Source organism: Mytilus edulis, chromosome 7 (assembly GCF_963676685.1).
Source record: "Mytilus edulis chromosome 7, xbMytEdul2.2, whole genome shotgun sequence".
In the NCBI taxonomy this organism is placed as follows: domain Eukaryota; kingdom Metazoa; phylum Mollusca; class Bivalvia; order Mytilida; family Mytilidae; genus Mytilus; species Mytilus edulis.
In genome coordinates this window covers 29,711,849-29,738,097 of record NC_092350.1, presented here as the reverse complement: position 1 = coordinate 29,738,097, position 26,249 = coordinate 29,711,849, and the positions used below count along the sequence as shown (strand labels likewise).

The 26,249-nt window shown below is 32.6% G+C and overlaps 1 protein-coding gene across 1 annotated transcript in view; it reads right to left on the bottom strand.

The window, feature by feature from the left end:
- Nucleotides 1–26,249, bottom strand: part of LOC139483076 (uncharacterized) — a 40,653-nt gene that overhangs the window by 8,601 nt on the left and 5,803 nt on the right. The window contains exons 3-16 of the mRNA XM_071267105.1: nucleotides 26,163–26,205; nucleotides 25,152–25,315; nucleotides 24,767–24,925; nucleotides 23,652–23,886; nucleotides 21,604–21,767; nucleotides 15,385–15,543; nucleotides 14,746–14,955; nucleotides 13,486–13,528; nucleotides 12,473–12,636; nucleotides 11,770–11,946; nucleotides 9,154–9,369; nucleotides 8,836–8,878; nucleotides 8,211–8,374; nucleotides 4,420–4,593 (exon numbers count right to left, since the gene is read on the bottom strand). Of these exons, the coding sequence (XP_071123206.1) occupies nucleotides 4,420–4,593; nucleotides 8,211–8,374; nucleotides 8,836–8,878; nucleotides 9,154–9,369; nucleotides 11,770–11,946; nucleotides 12,473–12,636; nucleotides 13,486–13,528; nucleotides 14,746–14,955; nucleotides 15,385–15,543; nucleotides 21,604–21,767; nucleotides 23,652–23,886; nucleotides 24,767–24,925; nucleotides 25,152–25,315; nucleotides 26,163–26,205 (2,115 nt within the window). The remainder of the gene's footprint in view (nucleotides 1–4,419; nucleotides 4,594–8,210; nucleotides 8,375–8,835; nucleotides 8,879–9,153; nucleotides 9,370–11,769; nucleotides 11,947–12,472; nucleotides 12,637–13,485; nucleotides 13,529–14,745; nucleotides 14,956–15,384; nucleotides 15,544–21,603; nucleotides 21,768–23,651; nucleotides 23,887–24,766; nucleotides 24,926–25,151; nucleotides 25,316–26,162; nucleotides 26,206–26,249) is intronic.

Below are 26,249 nucleotides of genomic sequence, written 5' to 3'. Positions count from 1 at the left end.
TAACCAATTGTATCCTCATCTATGTGACCGTCATTGTACATGGTTTGTACCGCAGTGATAATTTTGGAGCTAAACTCGGAAGTAGGGTCATAGTCTAGCTTTTTATAAAATCTCTCATCAGAGAGCTGACGCACTGCTTCCGCGATGTAGTTAGCTTTGTCCATTATCACAACGGCACTGCCCTTGTCTGCTGGTTTTATCACAATATCATCTCGGTTTCTTAGCGATTGTATGGCTTTTTTCCCGTCAGGAGAGGTGTTGTAAAATGACGAGTACTTGTTGCTAGCTAGATGAACAACATCCGATTTGATTTTGTCGATAACATCTTCCAGTGTAGCAGATTTACTAGGTTTTGGAATCCATGAACTCTTCTTTTTAAAATGCGGAATTATGATTTCTTCCTCCGCTAGGAGTTCATGGATTCCAAAAGCTAGGAAGAAATCATAATTCCGCATTTTAAAAAGAAGAGTTCATGGATTCCAAAACCTAGTAAATCTGCTACACACGCTAGGAAGAAATCATAATTCCGCATTTTAAAAAGAAGAGTTCATGGATTCCAAAACCTAGTAAATCTGCTACACTGGAAGATGTTATCGACAAAATCAAATCGGATGTTGTTCATCTAGCTAGCAACAAGTACTCGTCATTTTACAACACCTCTCCTGACGGGAAAAAAGCCATACAATCGCTAAGAAACCGAGATGATATTGTGATAAAACCAGCAGACAAGGGCAGTGCCGTTGTGATAATGGAAAAAGCTAACTACATCGCGGAAGCAGTGCGTCAGCTCTCTGATGAGAGATTTTATAAAAAGCTAGACTATGACCCTACTTCCGAGTTTAGCTCCAAAATTATCACTGCGGTACAAACCATGTACAATGACGGTCACATAGATGAGGAAACAATTGGTTATTTAAAGCCAGAGAATGCCAAGCCTGGTCGATTGTATCTTCTTCCCAAAATACACAAGGTTAACAACCCTGGTAGACCCATTGTATCCGCAAACGGCCATCCGACTGAGAAAATCTCGGAATTCGTCGATTTTCATTTAAGATCTCATGTAGAAAATCTTCCTTCCCACATTCAAGACACTACAGATTATCTTCGTAAAATGGAATCCATGAACCCTCTTCCTCCGGAAACCCTCCTTGTCACTTTAGATGTCACCTCATTGTATACCAACATACCTCATGATGACGGCATACGATCTTGTAGGGAAATATGGGACTCGCGCAACATTTTAGAACCACCTACTGAATGTTTAGTCCAGCTGCTTACTTTGGTCCTGAAATGCAACAATTTCACCTTTAATGGTGAGCATTACCTTCAAATTAACGGGACAGCGATGGGGACGAAAATGGCACCGTCTTACGCCAATATTTTCATGGGCAAATTAGAAAAACAAATTATTGCAACATCTTTATCCAAACCTTTGTCTTGGTTCCGTTTCATTGATGATGTAGACATGAAATGGATTGAATCTCAACAAAAACTGGATGATTTCATCAGACATGCAAACAACGCCCACCATTCAATTAAATTTACGTATGAAATTTCCGACTCTAAGATATCTTTCTTAGACACAACCACATCTATAAAGGACGGTGTCATATCAACAGACCTTTACTGTAAACCCACAGATAAACATCAATACCTTTCTCCCCAAAGCTGTCACCCCAAACACTGTACAAAAAGTATCCCGTACAGTCAAGCTCTCAGAGTCAAGCGGATTTGCTCCTCTGAGGAGGCTGTCACGAAACGGTTACAGGAACTTCGCGGATTTTTGACAAAACGAGGTTATAAGAAATTGGACATAGATAAGGGGTTTTCGCGCGCTAACAATAACAGCCGCAATGACCTCTTACAGTACAAACGGAAGAGGCGCAGCAAAATAGTCCCGTTTGTTCTTACATACAATCCAGCCTTTAATAACCTTTCACGTTTGATCCGTGCCAATTGGCAAACTATTGCCAAACACCCTAAATTATCCAAGATCTTTCCCAATCCTCCTGTCTTAGCTTTTCGTAGACCAGCAAGTCTGAAAGACTTATTTGTTAGAGCTGACGTCTCCTCAAATAAAAGCTGTTCAATTGCAGGATGGTGCAAGTCATGTGGTAACAGACGTTGCCTGACTTGTCAACAAATACTGAATACTCAAACATTCACTTGCCACTCGACTGGGTCTGTGTACACTATATATTGCAATGTAACTTGCAAAACCCAGAATGTTGTATACCTCCTTCAATGTCGATGTGGCATGCAGTATGTTGGCGAGACAGAGCAGCAATTTAACAAACGCATGAATGGTCATCGGAGTGACTACACTTGCAAGCCCGACCTACCCGTAAGTCGTCATTTGAGATCACCTGGACACACACAAGCTGATCTCAAAAACCTTACCATCACGATCATAGACCACAACGAGGGTTGGTCGAAGGTCGACAGAGTCGCTCGGGAAAGATTTTGGATAAGAAAGTTACGGACAGTCTCCCCAGAGGGTATAAATGAAAAAACATAGAACGAGTCCCTCATTTTCCGGTGACTACCTGTTTCAAACAACGCCGGATTTAGTACTGGATTTACAGCTCGAAATTATTTTTAAAATAACAGTTTAAATTACAGGTTTTCATTGATTCGGGATGATGTATAAGTACGTTGCCACGTTCAATTATTTTACCTCATTATACAATACTTATTTTTTCAATCAGTATTATACTGATATTCGTTTGGGAGGCTTAAATATGTAGTTTCTGTTGTAATTGCCCTACCGTTGTCTAATTTATACCATCCTTGATCGGTTAGGACATTTTTGATTTTTTTGTTTGAGGACTGCCCTCAATGCAGTTATAACATCTCAACTGTCACAACCTTTGGAAATCTAGAGTTGTGCCATTTCACATCGTAAATAACTATTTTTATTTTTGGCATATTTCTGTAGTCTTTGCGGTGTGTTTGTAAATTTTAAAATTGTTCCAGCGTTCGCTTAAATTGTATAAATCAAGATTTTGATAGAGTCTCAATTTGAATTGACATGATTCATTTGTCATTGTGCAATTACCGAAGAAGGATATCTGTTATCCGAAATATCTAATATTTGTGTATTTTATAGTTATTTAATGGTGATGTTGTACCCTCTTTGACTTGTTATATATATATATATATATATATATATAAAGATCACTATAATAAATGTTCTTGTGTATAGAAATATATATAGATTACTAAAAAATCCAACATTTCCGGTATGAATAGTTTTAATTCACTAGTACTTTCATGTTTAAATAACAATCTTCAGGTGAAACTATACATGATTAACGTAACTATCGTCGTAAGCACGTACATGATAGTTACGTTAATCATGTATAGTTTCACCTGAAGATTGTTATTTAAACATGAAAGTACTAGTGAATTAAAACTATTCATACCGGAAATGTTGGATTTTTTAGTAATCTATATATATATATATATATATATATATATATATATATATATATATATATATATATATATATATATATATATATATATATATATATATATAATAGACATCCAAATCGTAACCGATTGGTAGCCCAGATGTTTCGTCGATATGTTGATATGTTAACAGAAATCATGGACGGGTTCGATTCCCAGTGAAGGCATATCAAAATTACAAAAATTAAGAGTAAGTTTTTAGAAAAATTTCATTTGTGAACAAAAATCAGTAAATTAGTCAATTCAAACTTCATGAAATTAGGCACACAAAGAAAACAATAGAATATGATCTGGTGAGTCAATTTCAGCGAAGGATTTAGGAAACGTTGATTCTAAAAGAAGAATCCACGGTAAATGAATAGGCTGAAGTCACCACAATGGTTTAATGGATGTTAGTGAGTCCTTTGTAAAGGATGGTGATAACAAAATTTGACACTAGACAAAAAGTGATATAACAAAATGCAAAACGGAAAATCCTTTGTTAAAGCTCAAACATTATAAACGAATGGAGAACAATTGTCATATTCCTTGGGTATAGACATTTCCTTATGATGAAATTGTAGAAATAACCCTGGTTTAAAATTAGCTTGACCTCTCATTTGTATGTCGGTCGCATAGATTTCCAAACTATTCTTAAATGTGGCATACAAGAAGATATGATGTCGATTGTAAATGAAAAAAAAGCAATCCAACAGCACTTCATTCGTGAACTGGGTGCTCAGTTATCAAATTTAATTCATCATTCGTAGTACAATTTGTGAACGAAACACCAAATTCAGTGTTTTGATGGTTGAATTCTAAATCCGAGAACGATAAGCCAAGTTTTTATATGACCGCTAGGTCGGGTCCACATTTGGTCTCCAACAAATAATTGAAAAATTTGAAACAATTCTTAGAGGATGGTTACTAAACAACAATTAGTTTACCATAAATAGACAATTTTACCTTTGATCCATCCGTCGTAGCTTTGACTAACAGTATCAACCTTACTCCTACATGATGAATCACTGATATAGGGGGATATATTGAGATCATCTATTAGTTGCAAAGCAGTACTTTTTGGTAAGACATCAATAGTGTTCATATGCTTGTGTTTCAGCCAATGGCTGAGGGAAAATGCTAAAATAAATGAATATCTAAAATACTATATGACAATACATTGAGGAGTTAAAGTCACTTCAAATCAATTTTAGTCTGAAACAGCCATGTTGATCTACACATCATCAGAAAAATCTGAACAATGCCTTATTTAGTTCTGGTTGATGTAGCAAACCTTATATTTTATTCATTATATACATTGTACCTTAAGGACACAAATGTTGTCAAATATTCAAATATGCTTCTAGCGTTAACAGTTCAGTCACCAAATCTTTGTTACAATTCAATATTTATGTGTGATCTTTGTCTTACCGACACTCCCATATTATGACATATACACAAACACACAAACACACTGGTGTTGGTCAATGACATTACAAATTAGAGGCTCTATAGAGCCTGTGTCGCTCAACTTGGTCTATGTGCATATCATAAACGAAGGACACAGATGGATTCATGACAAAATTGTGATTCGGTGATGGTGATATGTTTGTAGATCTTACTTTACTTAAAATTTTTGCTGCTTACAATTATCTCTATCTATTATGAACCTATGAATCTATCCCAGTTAAAAAAAAAGAAATTTGAAAAAAATGTACAAAATTTATGAAAATTGTTAAAAACTGACTATAAAGCTCAATAATTCCTTAAGGGGTCAATTGAACATTTTTATCATGTGACTTATTTGTAGGTCTTACTTTGCTGTACGTTATTGCTGTTTACAGTTTATCTCTATCTATAATAATATTCAAGATACACTTAATTGCGGCCAAGCTTAGCGAAAGGTAGTGCGACGTAATCAGTCAAACGAGCTTTATTAGATTAACTCGTAAAGGAACGATCGTTTTCATTGGTCAATTCAAACCTTCGACCTCACACCTGCGAACTAGAACACGCGTACTGTAAAGTTGAATGGACTGATCAGTATTCATGTAGACGGTCAAGGTTGTTATAACCTTCCATCGTCGTAAGCACGTACATGATTGTGTGCTTGATTATTCCATATCAAATCTTTCTTTTATACATGTGCATGTACAATTCGTTGATTTTATAATTTTGTGTAATAGTACTAATAAAATTTTAAACTTTAAAATCTTAACTGTTTTCATGTCGAAATATTTAATTCAACTGTATCTTCTCAGTTGGTTCTGAATTAAACGATCTACCATTGGGCCGCTACCATTCTATTTTGATGGGGGGACTTGGATGAAACGTTTTATTTTTTTAGTTGTAATCTCAGTCCTGTATTTTTTTTACTTCAGTCTGTTCGTTTTTTTCTGCTTTTTTTTGCCAAGTTGCTCATCCTGTCTTTTAATATCTTTCGCACGTTTTATGTATTTGACGAAAGATAGTGTGATTTTTTTTCTGATTCAGTTTACTTGATTTTGAGAAAAAAAACACGAAATTTTAAGTAAATTCAGAACATCTAACCAACCATGCAATGTTATGCAAATCACTATTCTTACGGTATGAAATTAAAAGATAGATTTTCATCCAATTAAATACGACAACAGTACATTTATATTGTTTCTTATAAACTACGATATTTCTCACCAGTATTTATTTATTTTTTTATTTCGACACATACTAAAGAAAACATCTTTGCCGATGTAACATTTTTATCATTTTTCCACCAACATGCCTTCACTGAATTCATTTGAATTTCGTGGTGACCATGATAGTGCATTGCATACTACGTCTTCATTCACGTACACAAATGATACGATTATTGTTGTTTTGTTTCTATATTTCGGGGATAATTTGCTCGTTTATGATACGTAATTTCTGAATGACCAAACGCTTTGCTACTGTATAACGTTATGTGTGTTCGTTTTATAGCATGAAAACAGAAGAGGAATGTGCAACCCATTATAAATTATTGTAAATATTGTAATGGATCAGTATTATGAGATCCTGATCATAAGTAACTATGACATTGAAAGAAATTAAAAGTGGTTCATTATTCATCCGTATAAAAGCGACATATGTATTTTTATTTTATCCTTATATTTTTCATAATGTGGAACAGGATAATTGTGTTGCTGCAGTATAATATATCGACACAACTATTTGAAATTCACAAAACATCTACATGTATATAATTATTTTGACTAAAGATTTGTAAACTAAACAAATCCTTGTTTTTACGTTCGTAGTAACATAGTACATTCCATTGTCAGTCACCTGTGTCAATTCACGTGCACACTACTACTGTTGTTGTTTTTGAATCTTTCGGCCAATGAAATGAGATGTTACAAGTTGTTTGTTTGTGATACGCCAGAATGTTATCAATGAACTATCAATCGCTAAACTTGACTGCATTTCAGTGTAATAACCAAGAGCTGCAAAATTTTCTTAAAATTACCAATTCAGGGGCAGCAAACCAACAACGGGTTGCCTGATTGGTCCGAAAATTTCAGGGCAGATAGACCTTGACCTAACGAACAAATTTATGCTCATCAAATTTGCTCTATGTGTTTTGATTTTGGAGATTTTAGCCAAAAACTGCATTTTACCATATGTACTATTTTTAGCCATGTTGGACATCTTGGTTCGCAGGCGGGGTCATCGGACACATTTTTAGATACCTAATGATAATTTTGGGCACGTTTGGTTAAATAGTAGTTTGGAAGAGAAGACTTTGTAAAAGATAACCAAAAATTATGAAAAATTGACAAAAATTTACTATAAAGAGCAAAAACTCGTTAAGGGGTCAATTGACCATTTTGGTCAGGTTGACTTTTTTATAGATCTTATTTTGTTGAACATTATTGCTGTTTACAGTTTATCTCTTTCTTTTATAATATTCAAGATAATAACCAAAAAAGGCAAAATGTCCTTAAAATTACCAATTCAGGGGCAGCAACCCAAACAACGGGTTGTCCGATCCATCTGAAAATTGCAGGGCAGATTGATCTTGACCTGATAAACAATAATACCCCTTGTCAGATTTGCTCTAAATGCTTTGGTTTCACAGATATAAGCCAAACATACATTTTACCCCTATGTTTTATTTTTAGTCATGGCAGTCATCTTGGTTAATTGGCAAGGTCACCGGACTCATTTTTTAAACTAGATACCTCAATGATGATTGTGGCCAAGTTTAGTTAAAATTGGCCTTGTAGTGATGACGACGACGACGAACGACCACAGACGTCGGACACCAAGTGATGAGAAAACTCACTTGGCCCCTCGTGCCAGGTGAGCTAAAAAGTATTACAAAAAACAAATCACCCAGGCAAATTCAAAATAGATAATTCCATAAAGGTTGACAAATAAAAAGCTACCAATCAATGAAACAAGTGTAAAATACATTTTATATGTCTGACTTCGTACAAAAATCAGTAAAACTCGTCAAGACATTCCAAGGTTCTGACTCAGATATGAATTTGTGTAATAGAATGTTGGAATGTAAATATTGTAAATATAACTCTTAACACAATACATATCAATCAAAGCATTCAAGGTCCTTAAATTCATTCATAAATCTTGTATCACTGACAGAATATATATTGTAACACATTTAGGATGTTCTTTTTTGAATAATTATCAACTTTGATATTCAAAATGATATAAACGAAATAAGTAATCTAGAACTTTCTATAGAGATTCATGTACTGTCTATTATTGGTTTATACCTTCAGCCTTTACCTCCCTTGAGAAATCACACAATGGCTTTGGCATCAGTGTATTCTTAAAAATATGTGTTGACATGACGCAAGGTCCTTCCGACTCTAGACAAACTGTCAAGTTCATATTCATTAGTATTAATCTTTCAGCAGTTAAATCTTGCATGGAAATACTGTGAAATAAGCAAAGTTGAAATAATAACATAATTCATAATTAAAAATGTGTGTACATGTGGTGTTGGGTTAAATGTTTATGAGTATAACACATTTGATTAATATTTTGCAAAACGCAGATCATCAATTTCAATGACGGTAAAACCTAATTTATTACTGTTAACACTGCGGTTGTGAGCATTTGATTCTGATCCTAATTTTCTAGATTTGTTTTCTCAATTAAATCAAACTTCCATTATAAACAAAAACTGCCATAAAATGCTAAAAATTGTTATTTTACCTTTTTTTTTTTTTTTTTTATTAAACACAAACATTCAACCAATCGTTTTTTCTTTGCAGATTTATTTTTATAAAATGCCTAACATGATTTCTCACTTTGTCTTTATATACTTGGAAAAATAGCATCAATAATTATCTCACTTTACTATAAACTGTAAATATAAAGCACCGAAGTACTTGCCTGATAGTAATAACTCCTTCAAGTGACATTGTAAGTACATCACCTAAATTAAATGCAAAAACCATTAATAGCTTGTCAAAAGAAAAGAGATACAACAATATGCTCTTTGTACACAGTACAGTATCATGGTGCTGTTATAAAAGTTTTTTCTGAACTATAGAAATGAAGCTAATAGTTAGGGGGAAGGCTTTTATATTGATATTCAAAGACAAACAGAATTGTGCTAACTGTATGCGAGTATATTCCTTTGATATTTTCAAAACTATTGTTTGCAGTTTGGAAACAAAAGATAGGAAAAAAATGACATTTCAAACATACCCCATTTATAATCATTAATCAAGTTCAATGTATAACTCATTCTCTCTACTCCGATAGTTAGTCTGTAGTAACAAGAGTCTATATCCACAAATATATGAAATGATCTATCTAGCAACTCCACATCTAAACAACAATCAACAGACGTGCAATGGTCTGGTATATAGCACGCAATATAGGATGAAAGTGGATTTAATGAATTCGGCATAGAAGGGCACTCTGTAAAAAAAAACAATACTATCAATATTCTTTCAATGGTAATTTGGTACCACGCGTTATTCTGTAAAGGATATAAGCCGATAACAGTCCATTCTGTAAAATATTGGACAGGAAACTGTTCAATATTTTACAGAATGGACTGTTAGAGGCTTATATATTACTTAAACATTGTTTAACACGTCAAAAAGGTGAAAAAAAGATTAATTTTCATCAAGTGTGAAAATTGTTTTGTGAATAAACTTTCTTTACATTAAAATTTAGCCTTCATGCTGGCCCATATTAAAACAGTAGCTCAACTTAAACAATAGAAGAAAAAAAGAAAGTACAGCCGAAGGTACACATTCTCAACATGTATTGCTGCATGAAGAAGATTAAGACTCAGGGTAGATCTATGCGTGTCATGATTTTTGCGTGCAAAAGGACTACTCTAAATATGTCCAATAAATACCTTTACATGGTGGCGACTACATGCGTTTTGTGTTCCAAAATGGATAAAGACGTCGAAAGTATATTTTGAATGCAAAAAATGAAGAAATTGGTATAGTTATTAGTGATTGTGCTGTTTCAAACTTTGGATTAAAATCAAATGTGTTTTCAGATATATTCGATTAAAGTGTGGATCAAAACTGTTACAAAGAGGATATTGTCTTAGCAGCTTATAATGGCAAGTTTTATATACATTATATTTCAAAATGTAGTCATCTCCTATTAGTTGCTTGTTTCTTCTCGGGTTTCATTTCCTACTACACAGCTACTTTTGCATAGGTACTATTTCTGTACTAAAAATTTGTAGTACTGGAAATCTACTATTAATATTCAGTACTATTTTGTTACTCTAAACCTATTGTAATATTTAGGTACCTGTATTTTACAGTACTTTATTTGTACTTGAAATTTAGGTACTACAGATTTTTGGTTACTACCGTTACATTTTCAGCATTTTGAAAGTTTTTCTATTTTAAATCTTTCAAAGTTATGATTTTCAAACATGGCATATTGTATTATGTCTGTACAAAAATATTTAGTACAAATCAAGTACTGTAAAATACAAGTACCTAAATATTACAATAGTTTTAAAGTAAAGAAATAGTACAAAATATTAAAAGTAAATTTCCAGTACTGCATTTTTTTAGTACAGAAATAGTACCTATGCAAAAGCAGCTGAGTAGTTGAATGAGAAAATAAGAAAAAAAAAACACATGTGAAGACAGGTTCACGTAACTGTTGAACTATATTTTGTGCACCGCAGTCGATTTTGTTTCAAATATATAATGTATTTTTTAAATGTTATTTATTAAAACGAATTAAAAGTTAACGTCGTTTGGACAGTATTTAGCAAATTTGACGTGTATTGCAATTCGAATGAGAATTGACGTTAAGACATTAAACGTTTTCGAATGTGAATTAAACTAATTCGAATTAGTTAATGCGAATCGAAATCGAATTACGTGACAACTCAGCAGCAGAAGCATTACTTTATTGTTTTTTGTAGATGAAAATGACGTCAGGAAGAATAAGAGCAAGAGGTCGATTTTGATAACCAAAGACGGATGATAATTATTCTTTTGGAAGTGTTAAAATCAATTTAAAAGTGATATCTTTCTCTCAAGAAACTGTTTTGACGAGTGACAACATTATTGTATTGGAAGGCAACTTTATTAAAAAGTTTTTTTTGTAATTGTCACTTGTTATTTGGTTGTACTTTTTTCTTTTCACGTGATGAAAACAATTGGCGGAATTGACAGGGTTTTTTTCAGTGATTGGACTATCATTTACCTGTAAGAATCAGTTATATTACCTTCAGCTGTCCAATATTTTTTAAGAAACAGGAGGGCTACTCTTAATAATATTGGACAGCTAAAGGTAACATAATGGTTTCTTATAGGTAAACGATAGTCCAATCACTGAAATAAAGAACGGTTACACCAATCGAATGACGTCACAACAATGTTTTTAATGTTGTTAAAGACATACTTCCAAAAAGAAATACGTTTATTAGAAATGATCAGTATTTAACTTCATACATTGATTCACATAATCGTTTTACAAAGCAGACTAGAATATGTGAATCACATTCCTGATATGACCGTTGTTTTCATTCGTTCGGTTTATTGAAAAGGTTTCACTTTGTCAGTTTTCATGGACTTCCTTGAACACACTAAGGTTATTCGGGATTAGTTTTGACTTTTCATTTTACAATGCAGGTGCATGTAAAAAAGACTTGTTGCTTTTACCTCCAGTTTAGAACAGTTTTATTTTCAAACCAGTTGCATTCTCGAAAAACAAAAAGACTGCAACATCAGCGGACAGATCAGCATTTTTTCTATTTTTTCTATTGTATTTAGTTTAAGTGTTGGGTTGGCGGGAGGATGCGTTGTCATATATCATATTTATACCTACCATTATTCCATCCATTTGGTTGAGAGGAGCTGTAAGGTAACATATGTTTACTACATTCATCTGCCTGATTGTATTTGATTACTCCCAAGACTTCATTAAGATCTGTCAATGCCTGGTCTCGTAGAACCGTGGTATTCTTTAGTCCTGTTGTACTCAACCAATCCATCAAAGAAAAACCTAAAAAAAAAGTGAATCACCCTTCTAAGGCAAAAAGTCATATAAGGGGTTAATTGATAATTTGAAAACCGGTTATACGAATTTTCCTGAAAATTCTAGTAGAGATAAATCATGATCTGCTTGTCATTTATCGTATGATATTTTTTCTTTCACTGCCTCATTTATTTCAGCTTTATGATTAACACAAAATCATACTTTTGTGTGCTGTATAAAATCCCAAGTTGTTGATAATGATTTCGTAATAGAATATTCAGAAAAAAATTCGAACCTTGTTAAACATGATTCTCAAGGCTAGTAGGGTTTAAGATTTTTTCTCGGTTCTTACAATTTGAAAACGCTTGGTCCGTTTCTGTGTGTGTTACATTGTAGTGTTGTGTCGTTGTTCTCCTCTTATATTTAATGCGTTTCCCTCAGTTTTAGTTTGTTACCCCGAGTTTGTTTTTTGTCCATGGATTTATGAGTTTGAACAGCGGTATACTACTGTTGCCTTTATTTGTGTAAAACAAGCTTTTTTTTATATTCTTACCGTTGATTTTGAAATTCCTAGCCATATTACACCTAGGTTTTGGTAATACCATATCCTCGAACACCCTCACACTAAAATCACATTCTTCATTTTTACTCCAACAAATACTGATGTTCATGTTCACAATGAAGCTTTCTGTTTTAACCAAATCAACAATTACCAAACTGGAAAAAAATGTAGAAGTAATTCATCTTAAATTGAAATACTTTTTTTTGTGTAATATATGTTTTATCATTTTCATATCATTCTCAAATCATCTATAAATAAAGATGTACAAATAATAATTTTGTTATAACTCCTAAATATATATAGTTAACCATACTTGTTACAAATCATCAAATACTAAGTCAATAGTACAGTACATAATACATCTGCATTGAGCTCTATTTCTTAATAATATTATCAATATTTGACCATTTTCTTTTATTCTTATTGAACTACTTCGCATGGTTCCGTATCACATTCAGTAGGGATTGCTTATCCAGATAAGAACTCTGGTAAATTGTATGATCTAAATCGTAACATCACAATCATGGCAGTTTTGCAAAAATATCAAACTTTCAGTCATTACGCTCAATAGAGAGTTTGACCCATTTGATAAAAGTCACTTTATACATGTTATACTATACCTTGTTCAGAGCTACAGTGATTTCAACAATAAACTCCCAGTCCAGTGATGTTCTTTTAGAATGAAACATCTGTGTCGAGTTTTGTCGACAAAATATATAAATGCTTTCGAAATATGTATATTACAATGTAATTGATAAATGAAAAATGAATAGAACAGATTTTTTTATATTCTTAAGACTGTTGATTATAGTAATTTCAAATTAAATTATTGATTGCATGGTGCTTGTTTGACATCCGTTGGTGATTGTTATTAATAATATCTATGGCGAAATATATCTTTTTTGTTAGTTATTTCCACAATATATGTAGGGAACTTTTGATAATAGAAGAAAAAAAAACACAATAGTTTTCTCATTAAACTAATAATTAAATTTAACTAGTACCTGATTCTAAAAATTCCTCCTAAGTGAACAGCATAAAGTTCACCTGTAAAAAAGCGAATGTATGACAAATAAGTTGTTTAGATAAAGCCCAAACAACATCGTTTTGTGAGTAAATCACATTACATAGACTGCTTGATAGATAAACTAGGTATTGACAATTCACTTGGAAACTCAACAAATACCCCTACGACACTTACTAAAAAGGACATCTTGAATAATTATAGGGCTGTTTTCTTTGGAATACTAACCTGTTCGATTGATGTAAAACGTTATATTCAGCAATACTGGCTATTTTTTTGCAGTCAATAAGTATTGGCAGTGATATGCCGGATTTCTAAGAGAAAATCACCGATTTAAGGTAAAGACAAATTTTTAGGTTCTTCCATATATAGGTTTTATAATTTTAAGTTCTTACATCTTCATGCCTTATATATCATGTACTGTAGTACGCCGCTAGATTAAAACTGACGAAGAAAGGTAACACACGGACAGCGAAAGCTCTTTTTTGAGAGCCCAGGTGGTCGTGTGGTCTAGCGGGACGGCTGCAGTGCAAGCGATTTGGTGTCACGATATCACAGAAGCATGGGTTCGAATCCCGGCGAGGGAAGAACCAAAAATTTGCGAAAGCAAATTTACAGATCTAACATTGTTGGGTTGATGTTTAGACGAGTTGTATATATATATATATATATATATATATATACAACTCGTCTTAGACATATATATATATATATATATATATAAACAATTAAGTTCAACAAAAGAATATTGTAAAAGCATCAACAACAAAAAAATAAATGCATCAGAATGCATTAGAATGCATTTACAGGTGAATTATTTTTTTTAAATAATTTTTTTAAAATAATACAGAACCAATTGAAGAATAAGAAAGGGGAACATTAATCATCAAGCTGATCACATAAGAGATATAAAGTTTCTAGGATACATCAATAGAAAGATGCATTTTAAAAACAGGTATCAAACTTTTTTACGCATGATTTTGTATACATACTGTACATACTTAAGTGCATACAGTGAAATATTGTGTTTCATTTATTAAACAGTTAAAAGTATGCCTTTTGTTTTAATAATAGTGGGACTAATACCTTAATTCAATTTCTGATACATTGAACCTCCCCTGTTTCATGAGATTGATATTTTCAGATATTTAAGATCTGACGAAATGTATTTTGCCACTTGCTCCCTTTTCAGGACAATTTTTATTGCATCGCTCTTTACAAATTGTTTTATCAATCTTACCATACTTGAAATCCAATAGTGAGTGCTCAAATATGTATCTCTCTATTCCAAGTTCAAGATGTCGATCACACGGACTGATATCTAAAATCATCTGATAGTTATGATGTGTTATATCATCATGAACACAACATTTTAGTGATTGACATTCTGAGCTGATCTGACAAAATATTGGACCATTCAGAACTCCTAGCTGTAGGTAATGTGGACAAGCTGGAAAAAAATGAAGAAAAAATATAACAGAGAGTCACCATTGAGATATTTTATCAAATATTTGAAGATTAAATATTTATTCTGGTTAGTTAATTACTTGTGGAAAATGAAACAAAGATGAAAGTATGTTAAAATCAAAGCTCAAAAGCGCTACGAAGGGAATTACCGCCAATTCAATGATGGTTTGACTATCAGTTGTCATAAATAAACGAATTACACCCAACAAAAGACTATGTTGATCATATTCGAAAGGACTATTGGCAATCATTTACCCTCTTTTTGTACGTATCAATGGGAGAAGTGAAATCTCTGTTTAAATTGATAGTGAGAAGTGTCATTGCCATTTTTGTTGGAAGGAGTGAGTATTATTTAGAAGTTCACTCTCTCTAATCAAAATCAAAATGACACAGTACTAATGTTCTTGCATACCATTATTCCATTTATACAAAGTTGGTGGTATTTTACATTCACTACTCTGTAAGTAATATCCAACATAACTGTCTTCGAGTAATTTAGAAACTTTAAAATCAGTTAGAGAATCATCAATTACTTTCTCTGTCAGTTGCTTCCAATTGTCCATTCCGAAATCTGCAAATAAAGAGCAAAAAAAAATAAAGTAAGCATTATTTAAGAAAGAAAAGTATAAATGTATTTGTAGTGGTTTAAAAAAAATATATATAAATACATATTAAAATGTCTCAACTTTATAAGATTTTTACAGGGTAGTGTAATTCTTCTGATGCTTTGGGGACAAAGTATTTTATAATTACAGAAAAGTCTACCAGTTCTAAATAAAAAAAATATGAACATATGAACACTTTCATGTCTAAAGCTTCTATAATTCAGATGGACAGCATACACATAATGGACCCTTTTAAACTTTACTTATTATTTTTTAATATTCGAGATCAAATATGTTTTCAATATCGTTCCCGTTTGAACTACATTTAATTGTGCTTAACGAAATAAATTTGAAATGTGTGTAGACTTCTACAATGAGGACTGCTATGTATATTTATAGACAATAACAATCAGAGATTGGAACTTTGAGGACTACTTTTTGGTACGAAATCAACTGTTCCATATTTCAAAATTTAGGCCAAAGAATTTCAACAATTGCAAAAATACCAATCTTGATGCTTATATATTTAATGTAGACTTTAGTTTCAGAAACTGAACAAAATATATACATAAGAGAGGAACGACAGATACCAGAGGGACAGACAAACTAATAAATCGAAAATAAACTGACAACGCCATGGCTTAAATGTTTGCTACAATTAACTAAATAAATAGGATTTCTTGCTAAAAAAAAGAGATTTTTTAAATAAAGGGTTTTTTACATTAATGTATTTTATTCACAAGCTAAGAATGTTTTCGAAGTATCTTTAATGAACTTAAAATGGTAAGAAAATTATAAATATCATATAACATGAGTATAAAACTATCTTGAAAGACTGAAAATAATTCTATATCTGTTAGGCCGTAACAAAGAAAAATGCATACATGAGCTATATACAGTTAGTTTTATTTGGCTCTTTGTTATGCAAAGATGTAATGATACTAGAACGATTGATGCAAAACGACTCTTGCATTGAACATCTTTAGGATACAGTATGACCTGATGCAAGGGTCCCCAAGGACATCATCCGCCCAGTAGCAAAACTACAATTGCATGAATTTACGAAGATCAAACAGGAAACTGGCTCGGACGTCGCCCAATATAAAAAGGTCCGAAACAGACGTCACCATGGACACGATGTCGTCTGATACGGCAAGTGTCCCCTCATCACCAGACATGACAAATATCTCAAACAAGACTCATTCAGATCATCGTCCTATTGACAATAGAAATATTACACATATACATCCATGTTCAGTTCTCCTTTGGATTTTGATGACACAGTACAACACTGTCGCATTTCGAAATGTGAGACCAAAGGTTCCAAAACTGAAATTTTAATTACAGATGCTTAATTCACTAGCAATTTGATCAAGAAGTCATACTTTACCAGAAGTTACGGTGATCTGAATTGTAAATCGATAAATGTCGTCTACGGATTAGAGTGCAACCTTTGCGAATTGGTATACGTCGGTGAAACGAAAGGAAGGCTAAACAAACGTATGTGCGGTCATAGATCATAGATCATAGATCAGACATTAACCTCAATGCTAACGACATTCTATACCAGCATGTCAATCAGCCCGATCATTCCATCGTTTCTGTGACAGTTTGCATTATCGAAAAGATATACCATAGCTCTAACAATCCTAATCTTTCAACGACTCTCCGTAGACAAAAAGAGGACTACTGGATTAGACAATTAGGAACTGCGACACCTTATGGTTGCAATGACAAAATTGATGGTATAGGTATTCTATCTTGTCCTTCGTGTAACTCGGTGAATGTGATGAATATTTTTAACTCGACTCCTCGACGTAGACGCAGTCATGGTCATCGTCATTATACATCACCTTCTCTGCATGATGTCTCTATTAATGACTTGCTGACATTTATACTAAAGCCGTTAGGTATTCATCACATTCCCACGAAACTTTATTCATTACCCCTTTCAAAATTTCATTCTCTGTTCAATTTATGGTTGGAATCCACTGTTTCAAACCCTCATTCAAACCAAAACAAATTTGAGGCTATAATTTCGGATATTGCAAGTCACAGAATTTTCAAGCCAGTCCGCATTGAAAAAGATGAAAAAGAAAAACAAAGATCTTTCCTTAATCTTTCCTTTGTCAACAAAGGTCTCGATGGCGTCAACTTAGGCAATATCCTTTATCATAAATTAGTTCAATCGAAAATACCTCCTTATTTCAAAGACCAGTACCTATACCAAACCTATTGCAACTAAAATTTTCAATTACAAACACGTTTTGCAGGATCTCAATATTGACGACTTCAAGTATAAACCTGCAGATTGCACATGTGCTAGTTCCCAATTCACATATAATCCGGCTGGCCACGTTATTACCGGTGACATCAACATTGTTAACAACACTTCTCTACCAAATGTGTTATCGAAATTTCGTGAGCCTAAATCCATCAATTGGAAATACAACTTTAAAATTTTGATGAATTCAGTCGAGGATTATGCCAGGCAATGGGCTAAGCTCGAGAAGGAAAACGTAAACACTCTTTCCGAATGGATTAAGGCAGTGAGGTCGTTGATACAAATCAGAATTAAAAAACTGAAAGGGTCTATCAATGTCCATGCTACGTCAATCTTTAAAGACCAAAATGTTGCAAAACACTTATCCTACCTCCATAACAAATATGTTGGTGTCCCCGCAGATTAAGTCCCAAACAACATCGTTTTTGTGTGTAAAACTTATTACATTAACTGCTTAATAAACGAATTAGGTATTGACAATTCACTTGGAAACTCAACATATACCCTCACGACACTTACCAAAGAGGAAATCCTGGATAATCATAGGTCTGTTCTATGTTCCTTTGGAATTTCAACCAAAGATGAAGAACTGGATCTTCCATCACTGTATTGGATACCTAAACTACATAAGTTTCCTTACAAAGAACGGTATATTGCTGGGTCTTCCAAGTGCTCCAAGAAACCTCTTTCCAATTATTAACATCTATCTTATCAGCAATCAAAGACGGGCTTCAAAGTTATTGTGAAACTGCCTATTCTAGATGTGGCGTGAAAAAACTCCAAAGATCTTTTAGAGTACATACAATCTAACTCTCTTTCATCTTGTAATAGTATTAAGACATTTGAATTTTCTACTCTTTACACAAGTATTCCACATTCCAAACTAAAGGACAAATTAAAAGACTTGGTATTGCTTTGCTTCATAAAAAAGAATGGCCAACGTAGATACAAGTATCTTGTCTTAGGGAGGGATAAATTCTACTTTGTAAAGGATCACTCTGATTCAAACAAAAAATTCTCTGAAACTGATATTATCAAGATGCTTGATTTCTTGATTGACAACATATTTGTTACGTTCGGAGGACGTGTTTTTCAACAGACTGTCGGCATTTCAATGGGAAAAAATTGTGCCCCTCTACTTGGCGACTTGTTTCTTTATTATTATGATGCTGACTTCATGCAGGAACTTCTTAGGAAGAAAAATAAGAAGTTATCGATATCCTTTAACTCTACTTTCCGCTATATAGATGATGTTCTTTCACTAAATAATTCAAAATTTGGTGACTATGTGGAACGCATCTATCCCATCGAACTAGAGATAAAGGATACTACAGATACAGTTAAGTAGGCCTCATATCTTGACTTACATCTAGAAATTTACAATGAGGGTCGGTTGAAAACAAAACTTTACGACAAAAGAGGTGATTTCAGCTTTCCAATTGTGAACTTTCCATTTCTAAGCTGCAACATACCAGCAGCACCTGTATACGGGGTATATATATCCCAATTGATACGATATTCCCGTGCTTGCATCTTCTATCATGATTTTCTTGATAGAGGGTTGCTGCTCACAAGGAAGCTATTAAACCAAGAGTTCCAAATGGTGAAATTGAAATCATCCCTTCGTAAATTTTACGGACGCAACCACGAGGTGACCGTTATGGAATAACCGTTTCACAAATGATATCGGATATGTTCCTTACGTCGTAACTGCAATTCCCTTCCCTTTCATGAATGTGACCTACCGAATTATACTATTTACTGGATTTGTTATCACATAAGCAACACGACGGGTGCCCCATGTGGAGCAGGATTTGCTTACCCATCCGGAGCACCTGAGATCACCCCTAGTTTTTGGTTGGGTTCGTGTTGTTTAATTTTTAGTTTTCTATATTGTGTCATGTGTACTATTGTTTGTCTGTTTATCTTTTTCATTTTTGGCCATGGCGTTGTCAGTTTATTTTCGATTTATGAGTTTGACTGTCCCTTTGGTATCTTTCGTCCTTCTTTTATGATACAGTATGACCTGATCCAAGGTTTAAACACTTTCATGTAATTTCAGTGACAACAGTCATTTATTCGAACTAACTTTCATCCTACTGAAAATAAAGGTAGTGTATGATAATGACACAGCTACATTTATAAATAAATATGATCTGAGGTGGCTCGCGGCTTATAAATTAAAATTTAATTTTAATATAGGATTTCGCTATATTTTTCTACAAATAAGCTTTATCTTATACTTGATAGAAAAATAAAACAAAAAGATGGGGTCACCGTTCATTAACGCTCGCAATCTGCCTTCAAAAGAAGCATACATTTTTGTAAAGCTACTTTTTTTCTGTTGAACTAATAGGAGAGAAAAAGGTAATATCGAAATAAAAAAGAACTAAATTACAGAAATCGCTCAAATTTTACAAAAGTTTAGTTTAAGTACAGCTTATTTGGAAATAATAATAAAAAAATATAGGTCACCGATGGGTAAAAAAAGATATTTCAATTTTAAAGCCAAACTAATGCATTTTTGCACCAAAGGGAGATAGTTTGGAGCTTTTTCAATGATACATACATTTTAAAGTCATCTGGGGCCAAGACAAAATGATTTTTTTGAATATATTTTTTAACATATGATAAAGTGACAACTAATACAGGTAATAAATAAAATTTGTAATAAAAAATAACTGTTTATTTCTTTTCCGAAATTTGTATACCCTCGATATTTTATTTTCATTCTTATTAAATCTTTTGATGGAGTTCAGATTTATTTTAAGAAGCTGATTTGTATCAAAGAAGCCACTCGACCAGGATAATAAATGCAAGACATTTTGTGCACTTGTTCTGGAATAATCTACGTCTTTTCTACATACAGTGTTAATAAGTGAATAGTTTAACTACAGCTCAGAATCACAAATATCACAAGATAAAAGATGAAGTAACAAAAAATACTGAACTTTGAGGAAAATTCAAAACGGAAAGTCCTTAATGAAATGGTAAAATCAAAAACCTCAATCACTTCAAACGAATGGATATAACAACTGTCATATTCTTGACTTGGTACAGGAATTTTCTAAAGTAAAACTTCCTTAGAACATGTAGAAAGAATGTTAGTATATCACATATGCATAAACAAATCGTGGGACTTAGATATGCCTATTTTGCATATATAAAAATATATATGCCAAAATCGGACGTTTATAACAAAATGGCAACAAAAACAGATAAAAAACTTCATTTTCATTTTTTGACAAATGAATATAACCAAGCCGTTTCGAGAAGAAGCCAAAATGTCGAATTCAACCTACATTAACTTTATTCATCTCTTAGACTAGTGAAATCATAGGTCATGTATTATGCAACAATTACACTGTCTTCTAGAGCGTTGTTGTGGATAATAAAAGATGCAAATCAAAATTATCTTACCTGTGCATTCCATGACCAACATCTATTTTACATGTATTTTCATTCTGGCTCATTCTGTTTTATGCATATCATATAAATAGATAACGAAAATACGTGACTTACGAAATGCAAAAACAATAATTTAACTGTGTCCCCGGAAGACCAAACACACATTTATAAGTACCAGTTTACATGAATTGGCTGCGAATTTGGAAAATCAGTTGTCTCACTGTTGCCATTAGCCAAAGATAACAGTCACACATATCATACAAAACAATAAGTTCTTTCCGAGTCTGAATTAAAAAAAAAGAAGGTTTACACAAATAAATTAATTTAAACTAACCAGACATGGAGTATGGTTGCTTCCAATCACAGACAGCTTTAGGAAGATCAGTTTGATTCATTATTAGATATGATATTGAACAGTTATAGTGTCCATCAAGACAAATATCGATATGCATTGTAAACCGTACTTTCTTGGCAAGCTTAAGGTTATTTATCTGGAACCTGAATAAATAATAACAAACAAATACAAATTTGAAAAATTATGAACATAAACACGTTACCAAGCAATGTTTATGAATGCAAAGTGCTCTTTTTTTAGGATTCAAGTAAAACGTTAGCCTTTTATCGATAATCTTTTAAGTACCTTTGCATACTATCGTTGGTGGAATACATCTATTGCAAAAAAAAAAGAAATATGCAAGCACTTTGTTTCACATTCATGTACCACGAAATAATTTTGCGTGAAATTATAGTTTTATAGATATAGAAAAATACTTTTGATATAAATGAAATGAATATTGAATATTGTGGGAAAAGAAGTACTCATATACTGAAATAACTCAAGCACGCTGGATTCCTAAATTGTTTATAATTTGAGGTTGAGGACAAACTAATTACGACAATATGATCTTGACCTGACAATTTCTGTAGCAACATTCCAATAGCGTCTTTTCGAACCTTCAATTTCTATCATTATTTTCTTAATAACGGCTTGCTTCTCACAAGGCAGCTATTGATTTAAGAGTTGTTTTGTGTGTGGACTGTTGCCTGTCCTTTGGTCGGTTGTCTGTTGTTTGTTTTGCAGTTGAATTGTTAGATTGATTTCGACTTATTAGTTCCAATATCATATTTGTACGATTGTCTAAAATTAAATTACATATGAGCGCATTACCAAACAAAAATGCAAGTTTAAGTAGTAGAGTATTGCATACAAAATACCAATTTTTAAATTTCAATATACAACTCAATTATTATTGGTAATCAGAGTCCATTTGTCTAACACTAGGCTGTCAAGAATTGGTGAACAGTTCATGAGTAAATTCACAGACACGACATTTTTTTTTATTTCAAGAACCGTTACTCATGAACGGTAAAAGTGAAATTCGTCTTCATCCAACTTGACCTTCGTTTTGTCTTCAGTTGCAACATTTTAGAATTTGAAAAGCTTCGGTTGAATGAGTAAATACAACGACATGACTGGAGACACCATTTTTCAATCTTTCAAGATCCATAACTCCTGAACAGGAAAAGCGAAAATCGCCATAATTTAACTTGACCTCCGTTTTGTCTTCTGTAACAAATTATTTAAATTTAAAAAGTTTCAGTTGAACTGTTCATAAGTAAATGAACGGACAGCACTGAAAGCGCCATTTTTCCTATCATTCAAAAACCATAACTCCCGAACAGAAAAAGTCAAAATCGTCTTCCACTTGACATTCATTTTGTTGTCAGTAACAAAATATTTCAATTTTAAAAGCTTTGGTAGAACAGTTCATTAATAAATGCACGGACAACATTTCGCTGCCGCACGCACGGCCACACCCACCGACAGACCACCATTCATCCCCAAATCAATAACCGATATTTTCGTCGAAAATCCGGATAAAATTAAAAAAAAGACTGACACAGTCATGGGCAAAAAGACAATCAAATTTATTCGTTCATAATGTATTAATTTACGTTTTTTGATTGAGTTAAGCATGTCAATTGATATTTTATCGTATTTTTGTCTATGTTGTGATGTTATGCTATTGTTTCAGAAAAAGAGAGCAGGTTTGGTACCATTAAAACGTTTAATCCCGCTGCAAATGATTGCACCTGTCCTAAGTCAGGAATCTGATGTACAGTAGTTGTCGTTTGTTTATGTAATTTATACGTGTTTCTCGTTTCTCGTTTTTTTATATAGATAAGACCGTTGGTTTTCCCGCGTACATTGACCTATAATGGTTTACTTTTTAAATTGCTTTTTGGATGGAGAGTTGTCTCATTGGCACTCACACCACATCTTCCTATATCTAATGAATAGAAAAACAAACTTGAAATCGATCAAAAAACTGTTTTTAAATACCAAAACTAACTGATTGACAATACCCATACATGTTTTACCTTATTCTGAATACACCTTTTAACCAGAAACTGTCCTCTGTACCCCATTCATATTCATACAACATCTGATGATACACCAGGTTTTCTATGTAGACTGTTAAATTATAGTTACAAACGTCCAGATTTAGACTAAAATAGAATGATCTTTGTAGCACTGGTACTGGTATACAGCACCGAATCTCCGTACAGGTATTTGCAAACCGACAGTGTTCTGCTAGTAACTTGTCTGTGCAACCTAGAGATGATAAAAGATATTGTGAATATATAGAGACCTTGGTTCAATGTCATAAAATCATTTCTTTGATGTGGGTTATCAAAAAAATTGGAAATCAAGAGACAAAGAATTGTTAAGTTGTTAGAAAAAAAATGACAGAATTTTCTAATACATGTACTTTGCCAAAATGAAGATTTTATTATACTTTAAAATAGTAAAAGGGAACAAAATATGGGCTACAGTGCTATTTTTCAAGGTACGAGTCGTTCAAAATTGTCAAAATTTGCTGAGATTGTTCATGAAAAAACCACATGTTTATACATATAACTAAATCTATGAGACAGCTTTTTGAAATAAAATATGAGAAGATAGGTTTTATAATATATTTAAAGAAAATAAAAATAACAAATGGTGCTGCCGAAATTGCTTTCTTGCTACAAGTAAAAAATGAAAATTTCCCTGTATGTCCAATACAAATGTTGTGCTAAAAGAGTTATCTCCCCTTAAATGGAATATTTGAAATTAATTCTCAAAGCACAAATATTTGGTATTTGTTAAAAAATTTCGATAATGCAATGAATAACTAAGTTTTCTTCATAAAATAAACAGGGTTAACTAAATAAATTGCACATCCGTCTCCAAATTTGCAGATTTTGTCAAAGAACTAGATCGATTATTTACTGTTGTACAATTCAAGATGGCGGTATGCCCCTAAACTACTATTACATTTTTTTCGTAATATTTGAAAAAAGGTTTTTTGATAGTTGTTCATTTTGTCAGAAGAACAAAACACAGAAATCAGTAATATCGGATTACTGAATGTTTATTTAAAACAAAATTATTAAGAAATTTTAGCATTTTTTAGGTTTTTTTTATAACATTACATTAAGTATGCACTTACCTGAGCTATTGGTCTCAGAAGATAATTTGGCCTCGTTTCCACATTTCATAGAAAAATACCATCCAATATCTAGGTCACTATACAAAAGTGATCTATCAAATTCATTTAGGTTGTGTGCATCAACATGGTTGCTGATTCTCCAAGATGTCAAAGAGAAATCTGAAAATATATACTCTCACCTTTAGCTACTGTAATCGACAAAATCCTCATGAAAAAATACAGTGCTAGGGAAATATATTTACTAATTAATCAAATTCAAGTATAAAATTATATTATAAGAGAATTAAAATCATAAGTATTTATCTGGAAAATTTTAATTGCGTGAAATACTAGCATTTACAGATATGTTTAATGAAAATTGATGAGAATAATTCACATTTTATACCTTTTCTGGCAAAACCCACATTTTTGTTTTGTATGCCTTTTGGTAATACTGCATTGTCCAGTATCATCACCTGCAAATCACAGTTTTTGTAACTTTCCCAGCACATAGAGACTTCAAGGGATACAAGGTACTTGTTAAAACTTGCTAAGTCGACAATGTTATACCTTGGGAAAATATTAAGAATTAAGTCAGAATATTACATATAAAATATAAAACAAAAAGAAAAATCGAAATTCCGATTTTAATTTTTTTCTGTTTGCAATCTTTCTATCTTATGTACATTTACCTTTTGTTTTTGAAATTTCGTGGATCAAATCTTTCATGTAACAATTCCTCCAAGTATGAAAACCTTATAATTTAAAAACAAAATCCAAAACGGATTGGTCAAAACATTAACATATGTGTACCGTCTATCAAAAAAAAAGTATATTAGAATGAATTTGACAATCTAAGGTTTCCGTGTTTTTGTCTATCAGTTATATAAAAAGTACACAAAAGCATATATTCTGTAGCGTCCAACATTCAGTGGTTACCAGATGTTGTTGACAGTGGCAACAATGTGTTGACAAGGGTCATAGAATATAATGTAATGACTGTTTCACTCCTACTAAGATTATCAATGACAGATGAAATCTAGAAATCAATCAATAGTTAACTAATGATGTGAGAATATTCTCTACATGTTGGACATCTTGTGTTCATTTTTTATTTATTGATATTTAAAAAAAAATCAAATTGAAGTTAATATTAAACCAAAAACCATAAATACCAGGCTTTACATTATGATGTACACTGGATAAACATACATTGTGTCTTGTTTTGGCAGCAGATGTTATATCAGATAACTCTAAGACCGATTGATCAATTGTATGTAAGAATTCGATATTTCTTTCTTTATTATTTATATAGTGGCGATCAGTTTAGGGGACACCATTTGGAACTCAATTGAATCTCTTGTCTCTCGGTTGTAAAATACTATAACAACTTTGTAAATTGGTAATAAGCTTTTACCTTAATCGCAGAACACCATATAATAAAAACTGATAGTCATTACCTGTAAGGGAAAAAAGGAATTACATGACAAAGCTAAAAAACCAA